The sequence below is a fragment of the Acanthopagrus latus genome, chromosome 21 (genome assembly GCF_904848185.1).
Source record: "Acanthopagrus latus isolate v.2019 chromosome 21, fAcaLat1.1, whole genome shotgun sequence".
Taxonomy (NCBI): Eukaryota; Metazoa; Chordata; class Actinopteri; order Spariformes; family Sparidae; genus Acanthopagrus; species Acanthopagrus latus.
In genome coordinates, this window is record NC_051059.1 from 23,218,377 (window position 1) to 23,240,717 (window position 22,341).

The window sequence follows — 22,341 nt, forward strand, 5'->3', positions numbered from 1 at the left end:
TTTGAGGTGGAGTCAGTTTTAGCTGCTCCTGTCATTTATTTCTTAATATTTGATGTATTTTTTTTCTTCATCTTATAAGATACTTTAACTGCACATATTGGAGAAATGTGACAACAAATGTAATGAGGATCATTAGCTTGTTTGTTTCCAACCTATTTGTCAAACAAATGTTAAGAAAAAGTAAATAACAATATACTGCAAAGATGCAATTTTATTTTGGCCCTATAGATAAAAACCTCTACAGTTACCAGTGTTGTTGGCCTTCTAAATGTGTGTGTAGTTGACAGTTCCCTGTGTGATTTTATTATACCATTTATCTTTTCCTATGCCAACACCACAGAACAACACAGTAACATAAATTATATAATCACACATATTTGATACCATAATCATCTTTTATTGTTTCTGTTCCATGCAAAAGGTGTTTATTGTGCATCATAACCACTCGTACAAACAAACAGAGAAGAACGAGCGGTTTTCATGTCCGTCCTGAAAAACATTTGATGATTTTGCACGTTTTGACGTTTTTTTCTTTTTTGTTTTTTGACGTGGAGTTGCTCACAGTCCTGCCTTGGTACGCTCTCGGGGTTTTTGTTTTGCAGTCTGACTTACTCTTCGGGAGCTGGGTTGGCATACTGAGAGGGGTCATAGAGGTCACGTTTGAAATCATAAGGGTCAAAGTAAGGGTAGAGGGGTTTCTGGGGGGCTGCTGCTGCGGGGACACTTTCCTCTTTCACCACTTTCTCTTCCGCAGGTGCCTCCGGTGCAGGCGTCTCCTTGACCGGGCGGGGAGGGTGATCGATGAGGCAGTCGGGGTCCCAGTATGGGTCGCAGTCATACTCCATAGCTTTAGCAGTGACGGCAGGAGGGGGAGGTGGTGGGGCAGACTTTTTAGGAGCAGGAGGTGGTGGTGGTGGTGGGGGAGGAGCAGCAGCTTTTATCTCCTCCTCTGTTTTGGGCCGGCAGGCGGGGTTGTATCGTGGGTCACACAGCACTGGAACAGCGCCTGTTGGCAGATAGACGATCTGAGGTTTGCACAGAGGATCTTTGGGGTGACACAGATAGATCCTCTGGGCGTTCTCCAGGGGGTCTGGTGTCGGAGCAGGCGTGGTGGGAGGTGGAGGAGGCTGGGTGGTGGTAGTCGGGGCTGCTGTGGTAGTCAGCACACCCAGGACACTTTGGTAACTGGAGGCATCCGGGCCATAGGTCAGCTCCAAGTGACGCATCTGCTGATACAACATCCTGATCTTGTCGATCTCATAGATCTGAGCAGAGAAACATCAGAGAGGGGAAATAGTTTAGCTGAATTGTGAGATCAGAGTTGAAACACAATGTAAGAATGTCAAGTCAAGCTCAACATACTCCTTCAATGTGTCCAATACTGTTATAGAAGCGGTAGTAGGACTGGAAATCAGGATTGCCTCGATACCATTTTGGGTCAGCGCTCCTCTTGGGTCGAGAGTTAGTCAGGAAATCGTGAGCCTGAGCAGAGTCGATGCTGACCGAACTCCCTGTGGAGGAACACAGAACAGGGTAACATGGAATCTGTTATGATTTAAAGCAACAACATGTGATTTCCTGGAGTAAGAAAGTTGATTGTTGACTCTCAAATACAGACAGCTTGAGTCGGAGTCAAAGATCTTTCTCCAGGAAGTTTTACACTTAAAATTTGGCAGGTACTTCGTTTTTTAGTCACTTTTTTTAAGCCCTAGGAAGGAGCTAGTGGGATTATGTAAAGTACATTTACTCCACAACTTACTGTAATTTTTACCTCACATCTTTTGTCTGACAGCTTTAGTTACAACTTACTTTCCAGATTATATGTTTCCACTCTTTCTTTTCCAATAAAACACATGTATCATCATAAATATTCATATAAAAACATCATACATGAAACTAAGATAACTTTAACTATCATGTCTTAAATCGAAATTTGGTTTGTAACACTACTGTGTATGATTTTATCTGTTTGATTTTTTACTTTCTATATCTATATCTTACAATATGCAAGAAGGTGGTTAATTACATACCTCCAGGATTCTTAACTTTCACCAGTGATGTTGCTTCGAGCAAACCTGGAGGGACGCAGATCATTTATTAGATTCTAATCCAAACATCACTTCACTCTGCAGAGTATTACACAGCAACTAAAGGAGGCGTTCAGCTCATGACCAGTGATATCAGCAGCTGCAATCCTCCATTCAATCCTCATTCAAGATTTTACTGGTAAAGTTTGAGCTCCTGCAAAAAATGCAATCAACTCAGACACACCTGGCAGTAACAGCAGGTAGCACAGCGCCCTCGACAGGGACACCTGGGAAATCATCCTCAGCATCTGCAATTGCAATATCACACAAAACCCTGATTATGTTTGTTATTTTAGTCATTATTGAGTCTCTCACCACTGCTGCTTTCACAAAAAGAATATTAAAAAGGATCCATACTGAGTGTTATCTAATGTCCCGTGAAGTCATTTCTGGACCGTCCATGTTTTTTAAATACAGCAGCTGTCTGTTATTTAATCACAAACCCTTTTGCTGTAACATTTGCAGATTATCGTTTAAATGTGTGGATATTTTCTGCATCATTGCATGCAAACTGCTAAAAATTCAATGCAAATGATGCAGAGCAAAGGTTGCACTATGTGAACACTTCTACTTTCAAACCTGCCATGGCTTCAAAAGTGAAATATAAAAACTAAACCTGCTCACCTGCTGTTGCATCTCCCCAGTCGTGGTCTAATCTGCTGCACAAGCTAACTTCTTCCTAAATACTGATGTTTGCAGTGGGGACTTTTCATTGGCTGCTGAGCTGCCAAGTAGGCCGACCTCCACCCCTCACGCATTTTGTGTTGAGACGTGGAAGAGCTCATTAGCACACTGAGCAGGAAACAGCAGTTAAACACACAACTTCAAACAAAATGTGACTCCTTGTAAAGCCACAAGAGTCGGCCCTACAACAGCAGGACACCGACTGGGTGCACAGACTGTCCAGCTCGTTCTATAGAAGTCAGAGTCCTGGATAAAGCTATCAGTGCATGTAGGTATAAAGCATTCAAGAACACAACATTTTCCTGAGCTGAATGTATTTTTCTGCTGGTTTATGCACCAGATATACAAGATTTGGTGACATGCACTGTGCTACGGTAGCCTAACTCTTGACAAAACATGCCTGGCAGGTAAAAATTAACCCTCTGTCCCAAAACAGCTGGATATGTCCTTTCAACTTTGGTCTCGGCCAGCCAAAAAATAGAGGGGGGAGCCGTGTCAACTGCTGTTTAAGACCCCAAGAAATATGCAGGAATTATGGGCTTGAACACCAAGTCGATGCAGCACAGTCTGGGAAACATTGTGTGGAGACTTCAAAACGCCACTTTTATTAGTTTACCTGTTAATGACTCATAAACGTTCAAAATAAAGTTAATATGTGGATAAATGTATGAAACCAGAACCACGTTTCCCTTTAATACTGTGTCTTTCCTGTCTTAGAATGGAGTGTATAGTCCTTTTTTTCTAAACATTGAAATGATATGGATAGACTATTAATCAATGAATCATAAAATATAAAACTGATTGCTATATTGAGAGCAGAGGTTGAGTTAAGAAGTCTCACAGCCTGATGAAAACAAGCTGCTTTGTAGTCTGGTGGTACAGCAGATGTATCTTTTTCCATGCAACCTTTATTTAAATCTTTAAGAATCATTGAGGACACTTAAAACAAACCAATGCACGCAAAGATGATCACAAGAAAAGCTGTCGCGTCTAACAGTTATAGAGGCCCACCTTACCTTTTCATACAAGACTTCAACTTCTACAGAGGAGCATTAGAAATCTGACTGCAAGCATCACAAGTTGGCGTGATTCGTGGACAGGAAGTGATTGAAACCGCCCAGAGTGTCTACAGGGCGTCCGTGATATCTGTGAGATCATATCTGTTTTGTTAGCAGCATAAAGGGAGCACAACAAGCATTTTATTATCAATGTGTTGTCATAAGCTGACAGCATTGCTGGACTCCTTCAGTCATCTTAACCCATAAAATGTTTTGACTGGCTCACCGACTAGATCACGAAATCGAACGCAGTCCAATGTGCACCTCAGCTCAGACAGGCTCAACATTTCTTTAGCTGACTGATATTTGCTTCATTACATTCTTTCGACTGGCCCGCCTGCTCAGTTGTTTGTCATTTCAACAGTGGAGCAAATTCTATCCTGCAAACCAGCAGGTGAGGCTGCAATCAGAGGAGACAGGGAGTCTATAGCACTCGCACCAGGTGGCTAATGGTGAAGATCATACTGTAATTGCTCTGCACACATGACAAAAATAAAAGGGTGAGGGTACCTGTTACTGTCAAATGGTATACATTTATGTTAGCTGTACTCGGAGACAAGCAGCCGCCTCGTGAGATAAATCAAGTTGTTTTACAGAAGGTGCATTAACATCATGTAATGCTGTGACGGTATTATTTTTTCCAGGATGAAATGTGTCAGACTTTCTTATATTGTCAATGTATAATGAGTTATAGAAAAAAAAACAAATGAAGCCGTGAGTTTAGTGCTTGTTAAAGTGAATCTGGATGAGTTTGACAGTCAAGTAAAGAAATGAACTCTCAGAGGAATTAAATGTTATGCTGTAATGTCTATAAAAATTGGTTTACAATGAGATTCTAAATCGTATCTCAGTCTTTTGTGGTGGATAAATGAATCACTGATTGAATGTGACCCAGAATCATCCTCCTTGGTGGCCTTAAACACTTCTTAACAGCAGAAAGTCACCTTTGATCTCTGTTCTTTATTAAAGTCAAACCCATCATGAAGGAGACCACGCGCCCGCTGCATTACTGCAACATAAAGCAGCGCTTGTTGCACAACTTTACCACCTCCAGGGTATCAATTATCTGAGCCTGTGCCCCTCTGATCTTCAAGTGAAATTACACCTTGTCCTGGAGCTCTCTGCAGGACTCAAGAGTAATGTTTGCAGCTCTATAGCCTTCATTCCTCAGCTACATGGTGCCTCTGGGCTGTCCTTCCTCCTGCAACTCAGCCTTGACCGCGAAACACGCCACGAATATCAGCCACATTACCACCGTGCATGTTTACGTGTCAGAGCTCCTTCAAGCTTTGCAGATAGTTGGATGAAACCTATATATAATATGCACACATGTATTGCAGTAATCCCTCAAATGTGGTTGTCAAACCCATGTGACAAAGATATGTGACAGAGACCGGATACAATTAGTAACATAATACAATTTAGCTATTGTCTAAAATGCCATCAGTGCACTAATCAGTCAACATTACTGGGAATCAAGTTTACATTAAGTAAATCTTTCTCAGCATTATAATTTTTATAAACAAAGTTTTCATATGTTGCATACTGGACACCATATAGGCTGATACTGATGAGCCAATATCAGCCAACAGTACTGACTAACCAAAACATCAGTTCGGGTCAAATAGGCCTTTAAGGATTTTACATGAAGCATGTGATTATACTTTGATTGTTTTTAAAGACTAATAAAAGGGTGAATTAACCTCTGATTTGCATTCATAAAGGATTGTGGTCACAATTGTGGACACACTAGCATTGCTGACATAAAACTTGTTACCTGTGCAAAAATTCCCAGCAGCACTGAGAATCTCCCAGTGGCACTGGCAGGTAGTGGCACCGTATGCACTACCATTTACAGTTTTAGAGTCTGGAAGTAGAGCAAGTATGAACAAGGCTGGATGTATTCGACAGGACAAACGAAATACTCTGGCAACGCGCACAGGGGAAGACAAAGACTTTATACCATATGTGTCAAACTGATCCAGTAAAGGGCCATGTGGCTGCAGGTTTTCATTCCAACCAAGCAAGAACACACCTGATTTGGATCAGGCGTGTTCTTGCTTGGTTGGAATGAAAACCTGCAGCCACATGGCCCTTTACTGGATCAGTTTGACACTACTGCACATGAAGAAGGGAGGCGCAGGTGAAACAATCAAGGATCAGGGATGACGTCAGACCGGTGACACAAGAGGAAGTGCAAGTGACCTGAAATGAGAGGAGAGTTACCTTTCAAAATAAAACATGAAATTCTCAAGACAAAAAAACCCAAGACAGGACATTCCTCATTGCGGTGTGACACAAATGAGTAAAACCCAATACTTAGATTTAGCGAGATCTGTGCCACTTGAGGTTGCCATTATTTCTTTATTTATTTCTTCTCTTCGGGTGTGCAAAGAATCTTGGGATATGTGAGGGCGCTAAGGATGCATCCTCCAGAAACAGGTAAAAGGAGGCCACATTTGTGCACTGCGTTTGAAGGATCCTTCGGATTGGGACAGCCTTCGTGCAGCGTTGGAAGGATGCAAACCCTGAATTGAGACACAGCAAGAGACACACAACAGAACACACAGCAGAGGCACAGGTAACAAAGGTCAACATGAAAAAAACCCCACTTTCTAAGAAAGACATTTATCTGGCCTGATTTTACATCTTTTAGCTGACATTACACCACCCTCACAACTTTCACACAGAGACTGCAGAAAGTCAAAAATATCACACCAAATAAAAACTGAAGCAAGAAACAAGTGATACATTCAAAATACAATATAGATAAGGCATTGTACAAACATATTAAAGAATATTCTTTTTACATACAAAAAACATGCTGTGTCACTCTGCTGTGAGGTAGAGGAGACAGGAGCATCTGATGCTGTGACACACCCTCATGGGCAGGTACAGTTCAATCTCAGCCGCCCTGCTTTGATAGTCAAAACAAAAACCGGTTGTACAGGAGTTGGACAATTCATATAAAGGAGTATTTTCACGTTGAGCTGTTTCTACATTTCTTAAAGTAAGTACATGATTTTGATTTTTTGAATGTGGTTTTTGGCGGGATAGCAGGAAATGGGATGAGAGAGAAGGGGGATAACTCAGAGCGAAGGGGCTGCAGGTCAGACTTGATGCAGGAATCCGGAAGTTGAATTTACCTTTTGCCTTTTAACCTACACCTTTTAAGACATCATTATTATTGAGTATTAAAATCTTTTACCTGGAAAATGGCTTTCAAGACATTTTAATACTTTTAAAGGGCCTTAATTTTCACTAAGCTGATTTCTAAACTTTTAACTTACTTACTTAGTTTAGTAAGTAAGTAAGTAATAAAAATGATTTATAAAAGCACATTTATAACAGTTCACACTGACCAAAGTGCTGTACATAGTGCATTCAATAACTTTACTTTTTAGCTCCCGCATACACCCTATATATTTACTAAATAACACATTAATTAATACTTACGTTCGATGTAGTCTTCCGTATCCGCTCGATGATTCCCGGATGTACACCTCTCACAAGATGGCGACGACGGTGGGTAGTCGAGATAATAGTAGTCGAGATAATAGACAACACTCGTTGGTACAATTCTTTTGAATTTGTGGGAAGAAAAACAAATAGTCTTTCTAAACAGCTAGCGTGAGTGTATCACATAGAGGAAGACGGGTTACACGGACCGTGAAGCTCGTACTCCACCTGTCGAGAGCCACGTGTTCCACGCGTGTTACTTAGCCAACTACACAAAAACATAGGTTGTTGATTAAAATCAAACCAGCCTGCTGATTATTGATTTATAAATATGGGTTTCAATTGTAAATGTAGATAAATAAATGAGTTATGAGTTAAATAAAGTGAGTTGTTGTAAAATGCTTTTTTTTTAATCAAATACCTTAAGTGCTACCAGTGCTAACGATAAGAACACACAGGTACATATATGTTGATGTTTTTTCTTTGGGGGTGGGGGGTTCATGCTATGCGGGTCCAGGTGAAGTCTGAACAAATGAGTCTTGAGTCTTTTGCAGATAATTAAACTCATGTATCTCCATGTATCTGCAGGTTTCTGTTGAGTGTGTTGGTTATACTGGTCGAATCATTTTTACCCATGAAACTCATGTATCACTAAAATGTATTATATTTATTTATCTTTTTATAATTTATTATACTGCAGGGCTCTGTTGAGTATGTTGTTAATACTGGTTGGATCATCTTTAGTGTTGAGTTTGCTACCATTCAGTTAAAAGTCACAAACCAAACATTCTCTTAGATAATGTAACCCACATGTATGTGTTTTTGCTCTTTACATGGTCAGGATGCCTATGGAGGTACTACCCCGGTACAAGACCCTCAGGGCTACTGCACTGACCATGTTCAAACTCAAGAGGAGGCCATGGAGTTTGAGTCTGCAGATCCAATATGGTAAAAAATTACTTACGGAAAAGTATTTTCAGTATTTTACTTGAAGGATCTAAATATTACTCACACCACTGTTCATTTGTTTATGATTGACTAGGCAAGTGACTGCTCAGTTCTTCATGGTCACTTTGGACGACGAGACACCGATGGAGGTAGATCAGCTGGAGCACAGGTATTTAAGTTTTATCGCAACAATATTTCCTCAAAGTATTAACTGAACTCTATTAATTACTTCATATTACATTGAGAAGTAATCATGATACGATCATCTGTTACCAGTTACCCTGATTACCTGTGGAATATTTCAAACACGTATTCTTTGAGCACTCAACTTTATTGATAAATAGACATTTCTATATTTCTTTTGCAGTTCAGTATCTTGCGCAAGGGAATTGCGGGGGAGCCAGGAATCAAACCAAGAAGTGCCTGATTACCCCCCGGACACATCTGGCTGATGTCTAGATCAAATAAAATATAATTCCCAATTTCCATCCATGAGCACAGTGTCTAATGTCAGTTAATGAGTCATTTTCCATTTTTCGTTCTCTGATTTTGAAGCGAAATATTGGAAACGAGTCGTTATCGATTTTCCAACTGGCCAGAGGAGTGTGGGGTGAGATACGCTGAAACAGAGATTTGATTTTCATTAAATGTGTTGGTCCTCCTGTAGTATGTTTTTCCCCAAGACATTATGTGAAGTCTTGGCCTCAGAAAAAACACGTCTTGGTCAGCAATATCCAGGCAAGAGCTTGTAAAAACAAACTCTATGCTATGAGCAGCTAAATGATTGTGATGAAGTGAAATGATGATAGTAGTGAACGACTGTTGATAGTGCTGATTGGAGTCAGAATCTTGTGCTGTGTTCATAATGGGTTTCACAGGGTAGAAATTTGTTCTTTATTCATAGACTCCACTCCCTTTGCTGGGTATGGCAGAGGTGCAATTATTTCACGTTTATTTTCAGTAATGTTCAAGTGGTAATAAACAGCAACAGGGTTTCCATGTTACTGATTTTAATTAGTCATTTTTATATCCACTGGTTTTACCTACTAATAATGACAATCATGGGGACAAGAAAATTAACAAAATCTGCAAATCATAATAAAACACTGCAACTGCCTGGCTGGCTTTTTCATAGAGCAGGTCTAAACTGTACTCTTTAATTTAATTAAAAAAAAAACTTGTATACTTACATCTACACAGCTGTATGTGCGAGGAAACAAAGAACATATATACCTACATATCTTATGATTATTATTATCATTACTATTATTAGCATATATATACCAATAATAGTAAAGATAATAATGGTAATCATATATATATATGTGTATATATGTGTAGTATGTATATGTATATATGTATATGTTCACTTGTACTGCACCTAAAAAAAAGGGGGAAAAAAATAAAATATATATATTAATAAAAAGTGGTGTTGGCACTAGTGTTAGTTTGCTGAGCATCAAGAGACAAGCAGCAAGTTTTCACTTCATCATGCCATGCTCTCTTATATAGATACATTGTCATTAATTCAATACTCACTATGATTTAACTGGCATCCAAATACATTTGTCAAACAATCAGAGAAAGACATTCAGGACATGTTGTGTTTTCGGTGAGATGTATATTTCAGTCATCTTTATATCTTTATATCTTTGTGGCATACTACTGTATGTGGTGCAGATCAGTGAGCAGAGAGGCAAGAAAACATTCTGTCAACATTATAAACATTTGATCTGAAATACCTTTTTGGGGATGCTTTGTAAAAACTCCAGTATGACGTTGACGTACGGTCCATAATCACCAGATGGACGTGTGACGTGTGAGTGACGTGAGATCCTCCTGCCACGCACAGAACCTCCACTAGGTGGCAGCACGACTCAACGACACCGGAAATGTCCCACTCGGTTTGTCAGTTTTGTAGTTCCTGTGTAGTTGACCTGTCAGCGTTGTAGTACAAGCTGTCACTGCTGATAATTTGTCCTGTCCTTCTGGTAGTTGCAGTTTTCCGCCAGCGACACAGCGAGCTCCAGGGCGTGGGGGCACACGGGATTATTCGTACTTAACCGTTGTTGCTGGTGTCAGCTAAACGAACGAGCTAACGGCTAAAGTTAGCTAACAAGCCAGACAGCCTGACAGCTAGCCTGCTAGCTAGCTGTCGACGGTAGCTAGCTGGGGTTTTTTTTTCCAGTTAGCTAGCTAACCTGCTGGCGGTACGACGCTAGGAAGCCGCCCACTCCTGCAAAGCAGCTTTCCGGACAAAAGAGTGAACGGTAAGTAGGTAGAAACTTAGAGTGACGGTCCAACGTCAGCTAACATCACTACCAGTGTTGTCTGTGTTAGTTAGCGTATTGATTTTAAGGATTTTTTTGCCTGAGGCAAAAGCGTCCCTTAAGCCGGGCTTTGACAGTTCAGCTGCAAAACCAGTCCCACCAGTACAACTCCTCAGTCAGCTGCTGTGGTTACTGGTTTCGCTTCTGTCACTACTTTTGATAACTTTTGGCATATTCCTGTCTCTTTGTGCTACGTTATCCGTGTGACCATTTGAAATGTAGGATAAAGCAGACATTGGGAACATTGTGTGAAATGCAGCTGAAGCATGTGGTTCTCAAAGTGTGGTCCTGGAGCCGCCAGGAGGCCAGGGATGGGTCTCTGTGGCCCAGCAGCAAAATGGACATTTGGTTTCTTCTCTTCATGATGTTTTATCTGTAATGTTAGTACAGGAAACAGAGTGCAAGTGTGACTGTTTGTCCACACTGTTACACCCACACACTACAGTTTAGAGTCAGTACTCAGAGCTGAAACACTTAATGATTAGTCAACAGGAAGTTAATTGGAATCTAATCTGAGCTATGATTAATAAGTAATTTATCAAGCATAATGTCAAACATTCTGTGGCTCCAGCTTCTTAATTGTGTGGCTGTTCTTTATTTAACATGATGTAAAAGAGAACATAATTGGGTTTTGGGCTGTTTGTTGAAACAAATAAGCAATTTGAAAACCTAACATTTGGCTCTAGTGGTCTACATTCACTATTGTCTGTTTTTGCAGAATTAATAATTAACTTCTAATGGAGAAACATGGTAAATAATTACCTAAGTTCTTGTAGCTACTTCATATCCAAGATGTATTCAAGAATAACGTGAGATTGGGGTTTTTTGAGAGATATGTTTTTATCAAGATAAGGTTTGAGGGGCTATCATGGCCCTCTGGTTAGTCGAGAATTGGCACTGCCTTTTTGTTTCTTTCTTATTTTAGCAGCCTGCTTCAGTAATCATGGTATCTGCTGCCCGTGTAAATCTTCTCTGTCAGAGTGTGAGAGGCCTGCAGGGCTTCTCACTCAGTGCTCAGCTGTTGCCAAGAGAATGAGGCAGGGAGTTGCTTGTGAAAGTGCCCGGAGTCGGATCAGGTAACTGTCACCGACGGGAACGTGTAGATCGTGTCGTCTATGTCTGGCGCTCATTGTACTGAGTCACACTGTAATAACTGACACAACAGCAGAACTATAGCCGAGGGCATTTAACACTTGAGAGAAGGCAAGATATTTCAAAAATAATGAAACATCCCTTTAATGACCTTTTGGCGTCATTGTTTGTGGTGCAGTGGTATGTGTGGAATGGGGCAGAGCCCTTACCCATAACACAGGAGCCCTTGTAATAGGATATCAGCGGGAGTTTGTATTCTTCCACTAAATTTGGACAGATAGGGTGAATGTCACATCATCACTGTGGATGGGATGTTTGAATGTGTGTCAATTTTTGCTCAGCACAAAGTCATGTGAGATTTCAGAGACTATTTCAGGTCCCAGTTCAGTTCTGCCAGGAATCACAGGACAGTTTTAGAGCCTCATCGCTGAACTTCCATTCCAGGTTTATTTGGTTCTGCAGGGTGAATTAACTGAGAAAAAAACAACTGTTGTGATGACTTATTTGGATCCGTATTAGCCAATACTGAGGTAGAAGCTAGTAAAAATCACATCATCATACAAAATGATTAAAAACCCAAAGTAAAAATACATTAAAACGAGGAATCTGCAACAATAAAACTACACATGGCAACCAAAAATACATCTATAGTGAGCAAAACCTTTGATACAGCTTAAAAAGTCAAAAATAAATATAAGGCATGACCAGGAAAGTTATTAATGAAAATATAGTCAGATATTATGAAGCAGCCCTTCTATCATTCTATCACTTTTAAACTCTTTAAAACAGTTTCACTCATTAAAAGTGTCGTTTTCTGATGGTGAACTATTTAATATTTACGTCCCTCTTTTAAAAACGGTACATGACCTTGATACATGCTGACTATTAAAGCTACAGGTAAGTGATTTACTTTTTTAGACGGTGTCTCTCAAGACCAAACTATTCTCATATGAATTCAGAAGATGATCAGCAGATCAATCAAACATTAGATTGATGAGTTATTTTTAGTCGTAATAAATGATATCCAATATATATCCAGCATCCTACACATTAAACAATTCAAAGGTTTGTTTTTGATACACTTGCTAATGGAGTTTTGTATGGCTTTTGAGCAAATGTACAAATTAATGTGTGCAGTCACAAGAAAGTAATCTAGCTGGCTGTTACGCACAAACAAAGCCAGATGAAGTCTGGCGAAACAACACGGGAACTCTTTTGCCAAATCTGATGACAGCGTGATCTCAGCCACACTCAATTTATGAAAAAGACCCACAAAGAATCTGGAGCAAAGGCAGGACATGGTTAACTTCTCTATGTTTAGAAACGACATGTTTCATGTTGAAACAGGTGGTGATTGCTTATTTTCTTTTAGCTGACCTTTATATGTTTGCCAGCTAACTAAACCCTTTTTATATCCAGTGTGTCCTGGTTGTTCATTCAACCACAGGACATACTTCTCTAATTCTCCCCCTGTGGCATTGGGTCAAAGTTGACTGAATATATGTCATCTGACATAACATCACTGCAGTCTAGATCTGCAGTATGTCTGTACAATATGTTATGTAACACTTACTTTAATTATGTAGCACAGAGTTCATGTCACATTCATATCACGGCACATTTTTTAGAGAAGATTAGTGTCTGTTTTTCCCTTTTTTAAAGATCAAATTACTGTCTGTGAAGTCTGCTGTGTTTTAATTGCATTTGTTTTGCCCTTTGACACAGATGGAGGCCCAGAGCTCCAGCGGACTGCTGCTGTCCAGAAAGAGGAGAAGAGATGGCTCCAATGGGGAGACCGAGGAGGGAGAGAGGCTTGGGAAAATCCCCAGATGTACTGTGGTGAGGCAGCTGAGTTTGTCCAGCATTTTCTAAATGCTCTGTGCACGTATGTACATGCATACCTGTGATGTACTGATAAGATGAAAATGTAGAACTTCGTATCTCACAGTAAACACGATAAACATCAGGAGTTTTTAGCGAATCTGCGAGGGTTGTAACGGTACACAGATGGCACAGTTCAGGTTTTGTTCAGCAAGGAAAAAGTAACAAAAAATCCTGACTTCAAGGCTAGGTATTATTTTTCATTTATTTCTAACAAACAGTGGAGCAAGTTTTTTTTAATTCCAATTTAAAAGGCAATAAAACACATGAGCAATTAAATAAATTGGCTGTAAGAGGCAGTAAAAACAATATCAGGCAAATAACTATTTGCAGATTCTAAAGAGGTTTTGTATCTAACTTACTGGAAAGCCACAGTAACAGTAAAGTTTTATTCCCTGATTCAAATGAGCAATTAGCAGACCTCAGGTGTTCAGGACGCTTGTTCCACAGGTGGAGAGAGTTGAAAACTTAAGCTGCTCCAACTTGATAACAGGCCATTTAAACCCTGAACAAACACTCTGGCATAGGTCGTACTTTCATGCAGGGCTGATACAAAACAAATGCTTGCTAAGTGCTTCATTAATGTCTTCAGTCCTGTCAGCTTTCATATCTAAAGGCTGCCTGAAACCAGCAGGGCGACATTTTCTTTATTCTTTCTTTATTTTTTTTGCCTTGCTCTGGTGATTGTCACACCTCGTTGTTACCGTCTGTTATATGTTACACACAACTGTGAAACAACACCGACACGCCGTCCTCCCTCCTCCAGTCTTTTTGTATTTTTTTCTTAGTCTTCATTTATTGTCTTGCTTTTGTTGTTTTAATGGTGGTTGGTAAGCAGCACTTAGATGCATTACCACCACTCACTGGATTGGAGTGTGGATCAGAACAAATATGATTCCGCCCACTGACATTTGACAGATGCGGTCATAATTTCACAGCCTGCACTGACAAATATATGTACCGTTACACCCCTTGAACCTTTGTTTACTACAGAGGCTGTGTGCATCATGTGTCAGAATTTACGTTGTGTGATAATAAGCGTCTTTGATCACTGAGATCTTCGTCTTCTATTCGTATGGATCCTTGTAGGGATTGAAGCATCCCGCACCTTTCGCAGATGAGCTGGAGCCTGCAGATGGTAAACCCTATGAGAGAGTCACCATGGAGCAAGCCAAGAGGGGAACACCACGTGAGTCTCACTGATGCCTCATGGTCTTATGAGTTCTTTAATGTTTGACTTTCTCCTCCTGTTTGTAACACATTCTCCCTTCTTTTATCAATATTTTATATCGTAGTATTAATTTCCTCTCACAGTACAAATCTAGATTACATCTAAACAAAAAAATATGTTTTCATCGCTGGATGTCTCGTGTCTCTCCGTCCAGCTGACAGGCCGGTGCGGGTGTATGCAGACGGCATCTTTGACGTTTTCCACTCGGGTCACGCCAGAGCACTCATGCAGGCAAAATGCCTTTTCCCAAATACGCACCTCATTGTTGGAGGTAAGTGTGAGTCTGTCAGGGTTTCACAGCAGTTTTATTAGCTGCTTCTGTCGTGAGTGTGAAACTCAAAAAAAAAAAATCAGAGATCAGTTGAGTTCCAGTATGAGTCTCATGACTTCTGACATCAGGGAAAGGTTAGATAACTGATACTGTATCAAGATAAAGAAAGCTAACTGAGGGATACTGTGAGTTATTGCTAGATATTATCAGGTCTATTTTGTACTCAGGAAAGAGAAATGGTGCAGTTTTTTATCGCAGTGCAGAAAAAAATAAGCCAAAGTCACATAAATGTTGACTACAGTGTTTTCTGCTTCCCCTTACGCCATCAGTTAAGTACATTTCAATCTTCAAAGATTCAAAAATCCTCGTACTTCCTTTTATCTTTTAATTTTGTTAAGAATTGAAATCACATTTAAGGCATTCAAGCAATAATTTCTGCATTTTTTCCCTTGTAACTATTTAAAGTGTGCAGTGATGACCTGACCCACAAATACAAGGGCTTCACAGTGATGAACGAGGACGAGCGCTACGATGCCATCAGACATTGTCGCTACGTGGATGAAGTGGTGCGAAACGCTCCCTGGACGTTAACGCCGGAGTTCCTCGCAAAACATCGCGTGAGTGGATGAAATAGAGAAATACCCTGAATTTAAAGGCAGAAATTATAATAAGAGTCGCTCAGTCTGTTAAATAATTGGCATCTTTAGTTGAGAGACAAACACTTTTATGCAGAATAGTCACCGTATCTGAACCTCTTTAACCTTTTTTCCCTGCGTTTTTTTTTGTGTATTTATGTTTTTGTACATTTTGTAGATCTGAATCTACTGTGTTGATGTGTGTTGTCATCACCTCACCAGATTGACTTTGTGGCCCATGACGACATCCCATACATCTCAGCAGGCAGTGACGATGTGTACAAGCACATTAAAGAAGCTGGTGAGTGTCAAAGTAACCAAGAGTTGTAGTGTGAGGCAGAGCGGGGCTGCTGATGACTTTGTCATGGTGCTGATGTGTTGTGTCCACATGCAGTAGTTGTGCAGTGGGGTGAAGAACAGAAATCAGTGCATGCAGACACACATGGGTTACATACAGTGGGGCAAATAAGTATTTAGTCAACCACCAATTGTGCAAGTTCTCCTACTTGAAAAGATTGGAGAGGCCTGTAATTGTCAACATGGGTAAACCTCAACCATGAGAGACAGAATGTGGAAAAAAAAAACAGAAAATCACATTGTTTGATTTTTAAAGAATTTATTTCCAAATTAGAGTGGAAAATAAGTATTTGGTCAGCTACAAAGAAGCAAGATTTCTGGCTGTCAAAGAGGTCTAACTTCTTCTAATGAGGTCTAACGAGGCTCCACTCGTTACCTGTATTAATGGCACCTGTTTTAACTCATTATCGGTATAAAAGACACCTGTCCACAACCTCAGTCAGTCACACTCCAAACTCCACTATGGCCAAGACCAAAGAGCTGTCGAAGGACACCAGAGACAAAATTGTAGACCTGCACCAGGCTGGGAAGACTGAATCTGCAATAGGTAAAACGCTTGGTGTAAAGAAATCAACTGTGGGAGCAATTATTAGAAAATGGAAGACATACAAGACCACTGATAATCTCCCTCGATCTGGGGCTCCATGCAAGATCTCACCCCGTGGCGTCAAAATGATAACAAGAACGGTGAGCAAAAATCCCAGAACCACACGGGGGGACCTAGTGAATGACCTACAGAGAGCTGGGACCACAGTAACAAAGGCTACTATCAGTAACACAATGCGCCGCCAGGGACTCAAATCCTGCACTGCCAGACGTGTCCCCCTGCTGAAGCCAGTACACGTCCAGGCCCGTCTGCGGTTCGCTAGAGAGCATTTGGATGATCCAGAAGAGGACTGGGAGAATGTGTTATGGTCAGATGAAACCAAAATAGAACTTTTTGGTAGAAACACAGGTTCTCGTGTTTGGAGGAGAAAGAATACTGAATTGCATCCGAAGAACACCATACCCACTGTGAAGCATGGGGGTGGAAACATCATGCTTTGGGGCTGTTTTTCTGCAAAGGGACCAGGACGACTGATCTGTGTAAAGGAAAGAATGAATGGGGCCATGTATCGAGAGATTTTGAGTGAAAATCTCCTTCCATCAGCAAGGGCATTGAAGATGAGACGTGGCTGGGTCTTTCAGCATGACAATGATCCCAAACACACAGCCAGGGCAACAAAGGAGTGGCTTCGTAAGAAGCATTTCAAGGTCCTGGAGTGGCCTAGCCAGTCTCCAGATCTCAACCCCATAGAAAATCTGTGGAGGGAGTTGAAAGTCCGTGTTGCCCAACGACAACCCCAAAACATCACTGCTCTAGAGGAGATCTGCATGGAGGAATGGGCCAAAATACCAGCAACAGTGTGTGAAAACCCTGTGAAGAGTTACAGAAAACGTTTGGCCTCCGTTATTGCCAACAAAGGGTACATAATAAAGTATTGAGATGAACTTTTGGTATTGACCAAATACTTATTTTCCACCATGATTTGCAAATAAATTCTTTAAAAATCAAACAATGTGATTTTCTGGGTTTTTTTTCCACATTCTGTCTCTCATGGTTGAGGTTTACCCATGTTGACAATTACAGGCCTCTCTAATCTTTTCAAGTGGGAGAAATTGCACAATTAGTGGTTGACTAAATACTTATTTGCCCCACTGTACGTACATGGTAGTTGCAGGTAAAAGAAACACAAATACTTGACAATACCTGTTTTAAAGGGTTATAAGGGGTGATGATTAAAGCTCTGATCACACAGAGACTTGTCACTACAGGTGCAGTTGCATTCAAAACGCCTTAGAAAGAACAGGGTGGACCTACACCTGTGGAGTAGGTCTGTGTTAAACTGAGCGATCAAGTCTAACTAACGGTGTGGTCACGCGCTCATGCTGAAAAGTTGAGAGAATTTTAACAGTTATGTGCATCTTAAAAGTGAGCAACTGACAATATGTCTCAATGTGATCGACCGTTAAAGGTGTAATTTAAATATATATTGTAAAAACATGCTGATGCTGAATTTGATGCCAGCGACGTATTTCAAACGTGTTGGAACAGGAGCACCAAAAGTCTGGGAAAGACTCATAAAACACCTGTTTGGATCATTCCACAGGTAAACAGGTTCACTGGTGATAGTGTAATGATTTGGAATGAAAGGTGCATCCTCTAAAGGCTCAGGCTTTCCCAGGTCAGATGGGGCGAGGCTCACCACTTTGTCAAACACATGATCGTATGTAGAGAATATGACGGGAACACTTCATCCTGCCGTTGTCAGTAAATACAGTTAATTTGCAGATAACTGCATTACAATCATTTGTGCCAGTTTTATCTGCTGGTTAGAGGTTTGTCTCTTCAGTTCATCTTCACCTCAGGCTGATGGACAGAGTGTAATTCTAAACATCTGAGCTTTTTAATGCCCTCCACAGGTATGTTCGCTCCCACCCAGCGCACAGAGGGCATCTCCACCTCCGACATCATCACACGCATAGTCCGGGACTATGATGTGTACGTCAGACGCAACCTGCAGAGAGGATACACAGCAAAGGAGCTCAACGTCAGCTTCATTAACGTATGAAACTTGTCTTTGGTTTGAATGGATGAGAAGAGAGCTTATAATGTAAACGTGGCAGTTACAGATTTCTTAACTTATTTTTGTAACCTGTCTTTCTCTTTTCAGGAGAAGAAGTACCACCTGCAGGAGCGCGTGGACAAGGTGAAGAGGAAGGTCCGTGACGTGGAGGAGAAGAGCAAAGAGTTCGTCCAGAAGGTGGAGGAGAAGAGCATCGATCTTATCCAGAAATGGGAGGAGAAATCCAGGGAGTTCATCGGCAACTTCCTGCAGATGTTTGGCCCTGAGGGAGCTCTGGTGAGGATGCTGGTTTTGTTATGTCTTTCGACATTGTTTAGTCCGGCAGTTTTGCAAAGAACACGCCCTTTATTTACACCGTAGTCTCAGAGGTAAGAAGACTTGCGACTTACCCTGACTTGCGTAACAGTGGCCTCTGCGCTGGTATGAGCTTAATAACCACTCACTTCCTTGAAAGCATGAAAAACATTCACACACCTAGAAACTGATGGTATGTTTACAGAATATGCAAAGCACTGTGCAACTGTACTGTCAGGTCACACACCACCAGCTGATAAGATTTCATAGATTTAGTTTGATCTGATTTTGTTCGTTATGAACATTTCTGAAAGAAAGTGTGTTAGCAGAGATGTTTGTGAATCCAGTTTTCCGCCCCAGTCTATCAACAGCTGCCCAGATCTGTTTGTCGAGTTTTTTTTTTTTTTTTATCCATATGAAAGTAAAACGGCATCCGCAACCAATTTCTCAAAATGTCTGACAGATTATCTCTAAGAAGCAGATGTTAAGCCTGTAATCAGTCACTGCAGGGTTTTATGATGAAACTCACCATTTGTCAGTGTGTCTCCATATCACAATTCTGTTGCATTAGTGCAGAGCAGAACTTGCATAATGTTACTAAACTACTTCTGCTTCTGCTACTTAAAAAAAGGTCTGAAGCGGGGTTTGAACTCCTCCTGTGTTTGTCCTCATGTTTCCGTCTCACCTCCACAGAAACACATGCTGAAGGAAGGGAAGGGCCGCATGCTGCAGGCCATCAGCCCGAGGCAGAGCCCCGACAGCAGCCCCACCCGTGAGGAGCGCTCCCCTTCTCCCACCTTCCGTCTCCCCTTCTTCACCAAGACCTCCCCGCCCCCCTCGCCTCCACCCCACCACAGCGGGGCCCGCGGATACCTCATCAGCGAGGACGACGACGAAGACGACGAAAACTAGAGCGCGTTTGAATCCTTCGCTTTCGTCTTGGGGGGGAGAGGGGCTGCAGTCAGTGCTACTGGTTAACTGATCTGTCGAGTCACGTGGTTTTCATCGAGCTCCTGCTTCCATTTTCCTTGTTTGTTTATGATTTTACTTTGAAATTTAGCACTTCAGTCACGTTCACTTAAACAGACAGTTTCTCCACCGCTCTTGTTTTTAACAGTCCTCATTTTTTCTTGTGTTAACGGTCAGTACAAGTTACCACTAGTCACCTGAGTTCTTTGAAAATGAATCTCATTTATTTCAGTCACTTTTGATGTTATTAGTCACTCACTGGCACTTAGGAGTTTTTGCAGGGGTTTACACTCGGTGCACTCTTCCGCCTGTGACGGTATTCTTGAGGTTGTCATTGTAGTTGAAGTTTTTTGTTTCTGTCACGGCTTTAGTGGAAGGGCTCGCAGGTTTTTGGTCACTTGTTGGAACAGCACATGTAGTTTGGTGAGCTGAGACCTCACATCAGAGACACTGCTGGATTTTCTCCAGGGGAGCTTTTTCAGAGCAGAAAACTGGACTTTACAAAAGATCTGCTCACGTGGGGGCAATATTCTGCTCGTATTAACAAGCAACCAACCTGGCTTTTTCTTTCTTTTTGTCTCTTAAATAACAGGGAAACTCCAGATTACATCAGATCTGAGAGTCGAGTGTTAAATGTCTACTTACAGCCGCTTTTCCCCACGTTCGTCTGCCTGCTTCGGGGGTTGTCAGTGTGTGTGTGTGTGTGTGCATGTGATGTTTGTGCGTGCAAGCTCTTACGTCAGCATGTTTGAAATGTCTTCTGTCATCATTCTCCACCTCGTGACAGATGTGGGTTCAGCTTTGACTTGACTGCATATAGTAATAAATTTGCTTTTAAATGTTCTTTGTCTGCTGACAAGATTCGGTCTTTGGAAGACTAGTAGTTTGAAACTGGACGCCTTTCCTGTGGCGTGAAGAAAGTCATGCAAGGACGACCCGTTTTAAATGTAGAAAATACTTATTTTTGTAGATTTCCTCTGTCCTTTCTTTGTCCTGTGTACAGATAACGATCGCAATCGTCCCTGTTTAGAAGTGCTTTGACAGTCGGAGCTGTGAATCAACATGAGCAAGGCTGGAGTATTTTTCTGCATCACCTGGGCCTGTAGGGAAGTAATAATATCCATCTGATACACATGATGACAATAAAAAGTATTACGTTTTTCACATAGCAGAGACGACCTGAGATCTGTCTTACTGCCCCACTTCTTATCTTTCGGTTAGTTGGAGCACAAACGGGATTGTTTTCTGAATACGGCCTCCTCATTGGCAGCACGCAAACAGCAAAATGTACAAGCCTGTCCCAAAAATATACCAATCCAAAGGTGAACCTGACGTGTCTTTTGGCAGACACGACTGCAGCATGAGGGGTCAAATAAAAAAAAAACAAAACTTCAGATCAACATTTTACGTAGCTACCTCCTCTTTCCCTAAACTGGTTCTGTTTCCTGACATGAGCACAAGGGACGAGCATTATTTTTCCTCTCTGATCGGAACCATTGTTGCAGCACCGAAGCAAAATGACTGGGTCAAATATTTCAGATTTTCTGGGCTCGGTGCGTCTCGTCTCAAGCGATCATAAAAGCTTGTTTTGTTTCTTGTACAACTGAAAAATGAAACATCACAGGTGGATCTGAAGATGTAACACAGTACTGTCAGATGACACTAACATAAATGCTGACGGATGTCGGATTGATCTGTTCCAGGCTCGGTTTCCCAAAAGCACTTGTGGTTTCAATCAGCCGACAAAGACTGCCTCTATTCTTGTGGGTATAAATCAGATTTTAAACGTTGGGAAATATCTGAAAAGGATTACCACAGTTGTGAAGTTGTGCGTTTAGTATTTAGCAGAGGAAATCTAGCCTAGATTCTGGTGCTAAGCTACTTTTGGGAAGCCTCGCCTTGATTCTCGTGGAATCTCTTCCCTTAAATCCTCAGTAAGCGCATGTCCACGTTACGATTCAAGGTGGCAAAGACTCGAGGCCGATGACGGCCACTACTACTAGATACAAATGTAAATGTTTTTAACAGCAACTGGTTTAAATCATGTCTTCTTTTACTGTTTGCGTTTATTTTTGTTTGTCTTGTATGTAGAGAGAGAGCAAGACAGGAAAAATGTATTAAACATGTTGGCCAAAGCATTTTCATGATCTTGACCAGTCATTGTCTCCTATAACTGCTGAGTAATGAGCTTTTGTCTTCCATCGCAGCAATCTTTATAATCTGTGGGCAGTAACTGACATTTTATTTATATAGTTTTTAAACAGTTATATTTGTCAAATGAATAGACAGGATGAAAACTAGACTAGAATCTCCCAGAAGCCATTGTTCCGACACCAGCCCCGCCCTCACGTCAGACAATATGAAGAGGAAACTGTGACACAATAGAATTATGGCATCCTTAAAATAATATGAGAAGAA

General features: G+C 41.1%; 2 protein-coding genes across 4 annotated transcripts; one reads left to right on the forward strand and one right to left on the reverse strand.

Moving 5' to 3' along the window:
- Positions 1-377: 377 nt before the first annotated feature.
- On the reverse strand, positions 378-10,077 carry and3 (actinodin3). Of its 2 annotated transcripts, none has more exons than XM_037084732.1 (5): positions 9,979-10,077; positions 2,272-2,335; positions 2,031-2,075; positions 1,363-1,511; positions 378-1,265 (listed from the first exon to the last, which is right to left on the reverse strand). In XM_037084732.1, exons 2-5 carry the CDS (start codon positions 2,333-2,335, stop codon positions 609-611), a joined length of 915 nt encoding a protein of 304 aa, XP_036940627.1. In that variant the 5' UTR covers positions 9,979-10,077; the 3' UTR covers positions 378-608. The 2 variants fall into 2 exon arrangements, with proteins under 2 accessions (XP_036940627.1, XP_036940626.1); XM_037084731.1 differs by lacking the exon at positions 9,979-10,077 and adding an exon at positions 2,712-2,745.
- Positions 10,078-10,137: 60 nt separating this feature from the next.
- pcyt1aa (phosphate cytidylyltransferase 1, choline, alpha a) lies at positions 10,138-22,061 on the forward strand. Of its 2 annotated transcripts, XM_037084729.1 has the most exons (9): positions 10,138-10,506; positions 13,384-13,497; positions 14,629-14,728; positions 14,925-15,041; positions 15,507-15,658; positions 15,899-15,977; positions 18,497-18,639; positions 18,748-18,936; positions 19,648-22,061. In XM_037084729.1, exons 2-9 carry the CDS (start codon positions 13,384-13,386, stop codon positions 19,864-19,866), a joined length of 1,113 nt encoding a protein of 370 aa, XP_036940624.1. In that variant the 5' UTR covers positions 10,138-10,506; the 3' UTR covers positions 19,867-22,061. The 2 variants fall into 2 exon arrangements, with proteins under 2 accessions (XP_036940624.1, XP_036940625.1); XM_037084730.1 differs by lacking the exons at positions 10,138-10,506; positions 13,384-13,497 and adding an exon at positions 14,068-14,219.
- Positions 22,062-22,341: the final 280 nt, after the last annotated feature.

Coding starts and splice junctions, on each gene's coding strand:
- and3 (XM_037084731.1), bottom strand. Junction 2,076..2,271: donor CTACCTGCTGTTACTGCCAG/GTGTGTCTGAGT, acceptor GCGTCCCTCCAG/GTTTGCTCGAAGCAACATCA. Junction 1,512..2,030: donor GAAAGTTAAGAATCCTGGAG/GTATGTAATTAA, acceptor GTTCCTCCACAG/GGAGTTCGGTCAGCATCGAC.
- pcyt1aa (XM_037084729.1), top strand. CDS start 13,384: ATGGAGGCCCAGAGCTCCAGCGGACTGCTGCTGTCCAGAAAGAGGAGA. Junction 14,729..14,924: donor AGCCAAGAGGGGAACACCAC/GTGAGTCTCACT, acceptor CTCTCCGTCCAG/CTGACAGGCCGGTGCGGGTG. Junction 15,659..15,898: donor AGTTCCTCGCAAAACATCGC/GTGAGTGGATGA, acceptor TCACCTCACCAG/ATTGACTTTGTGGCCCATGA.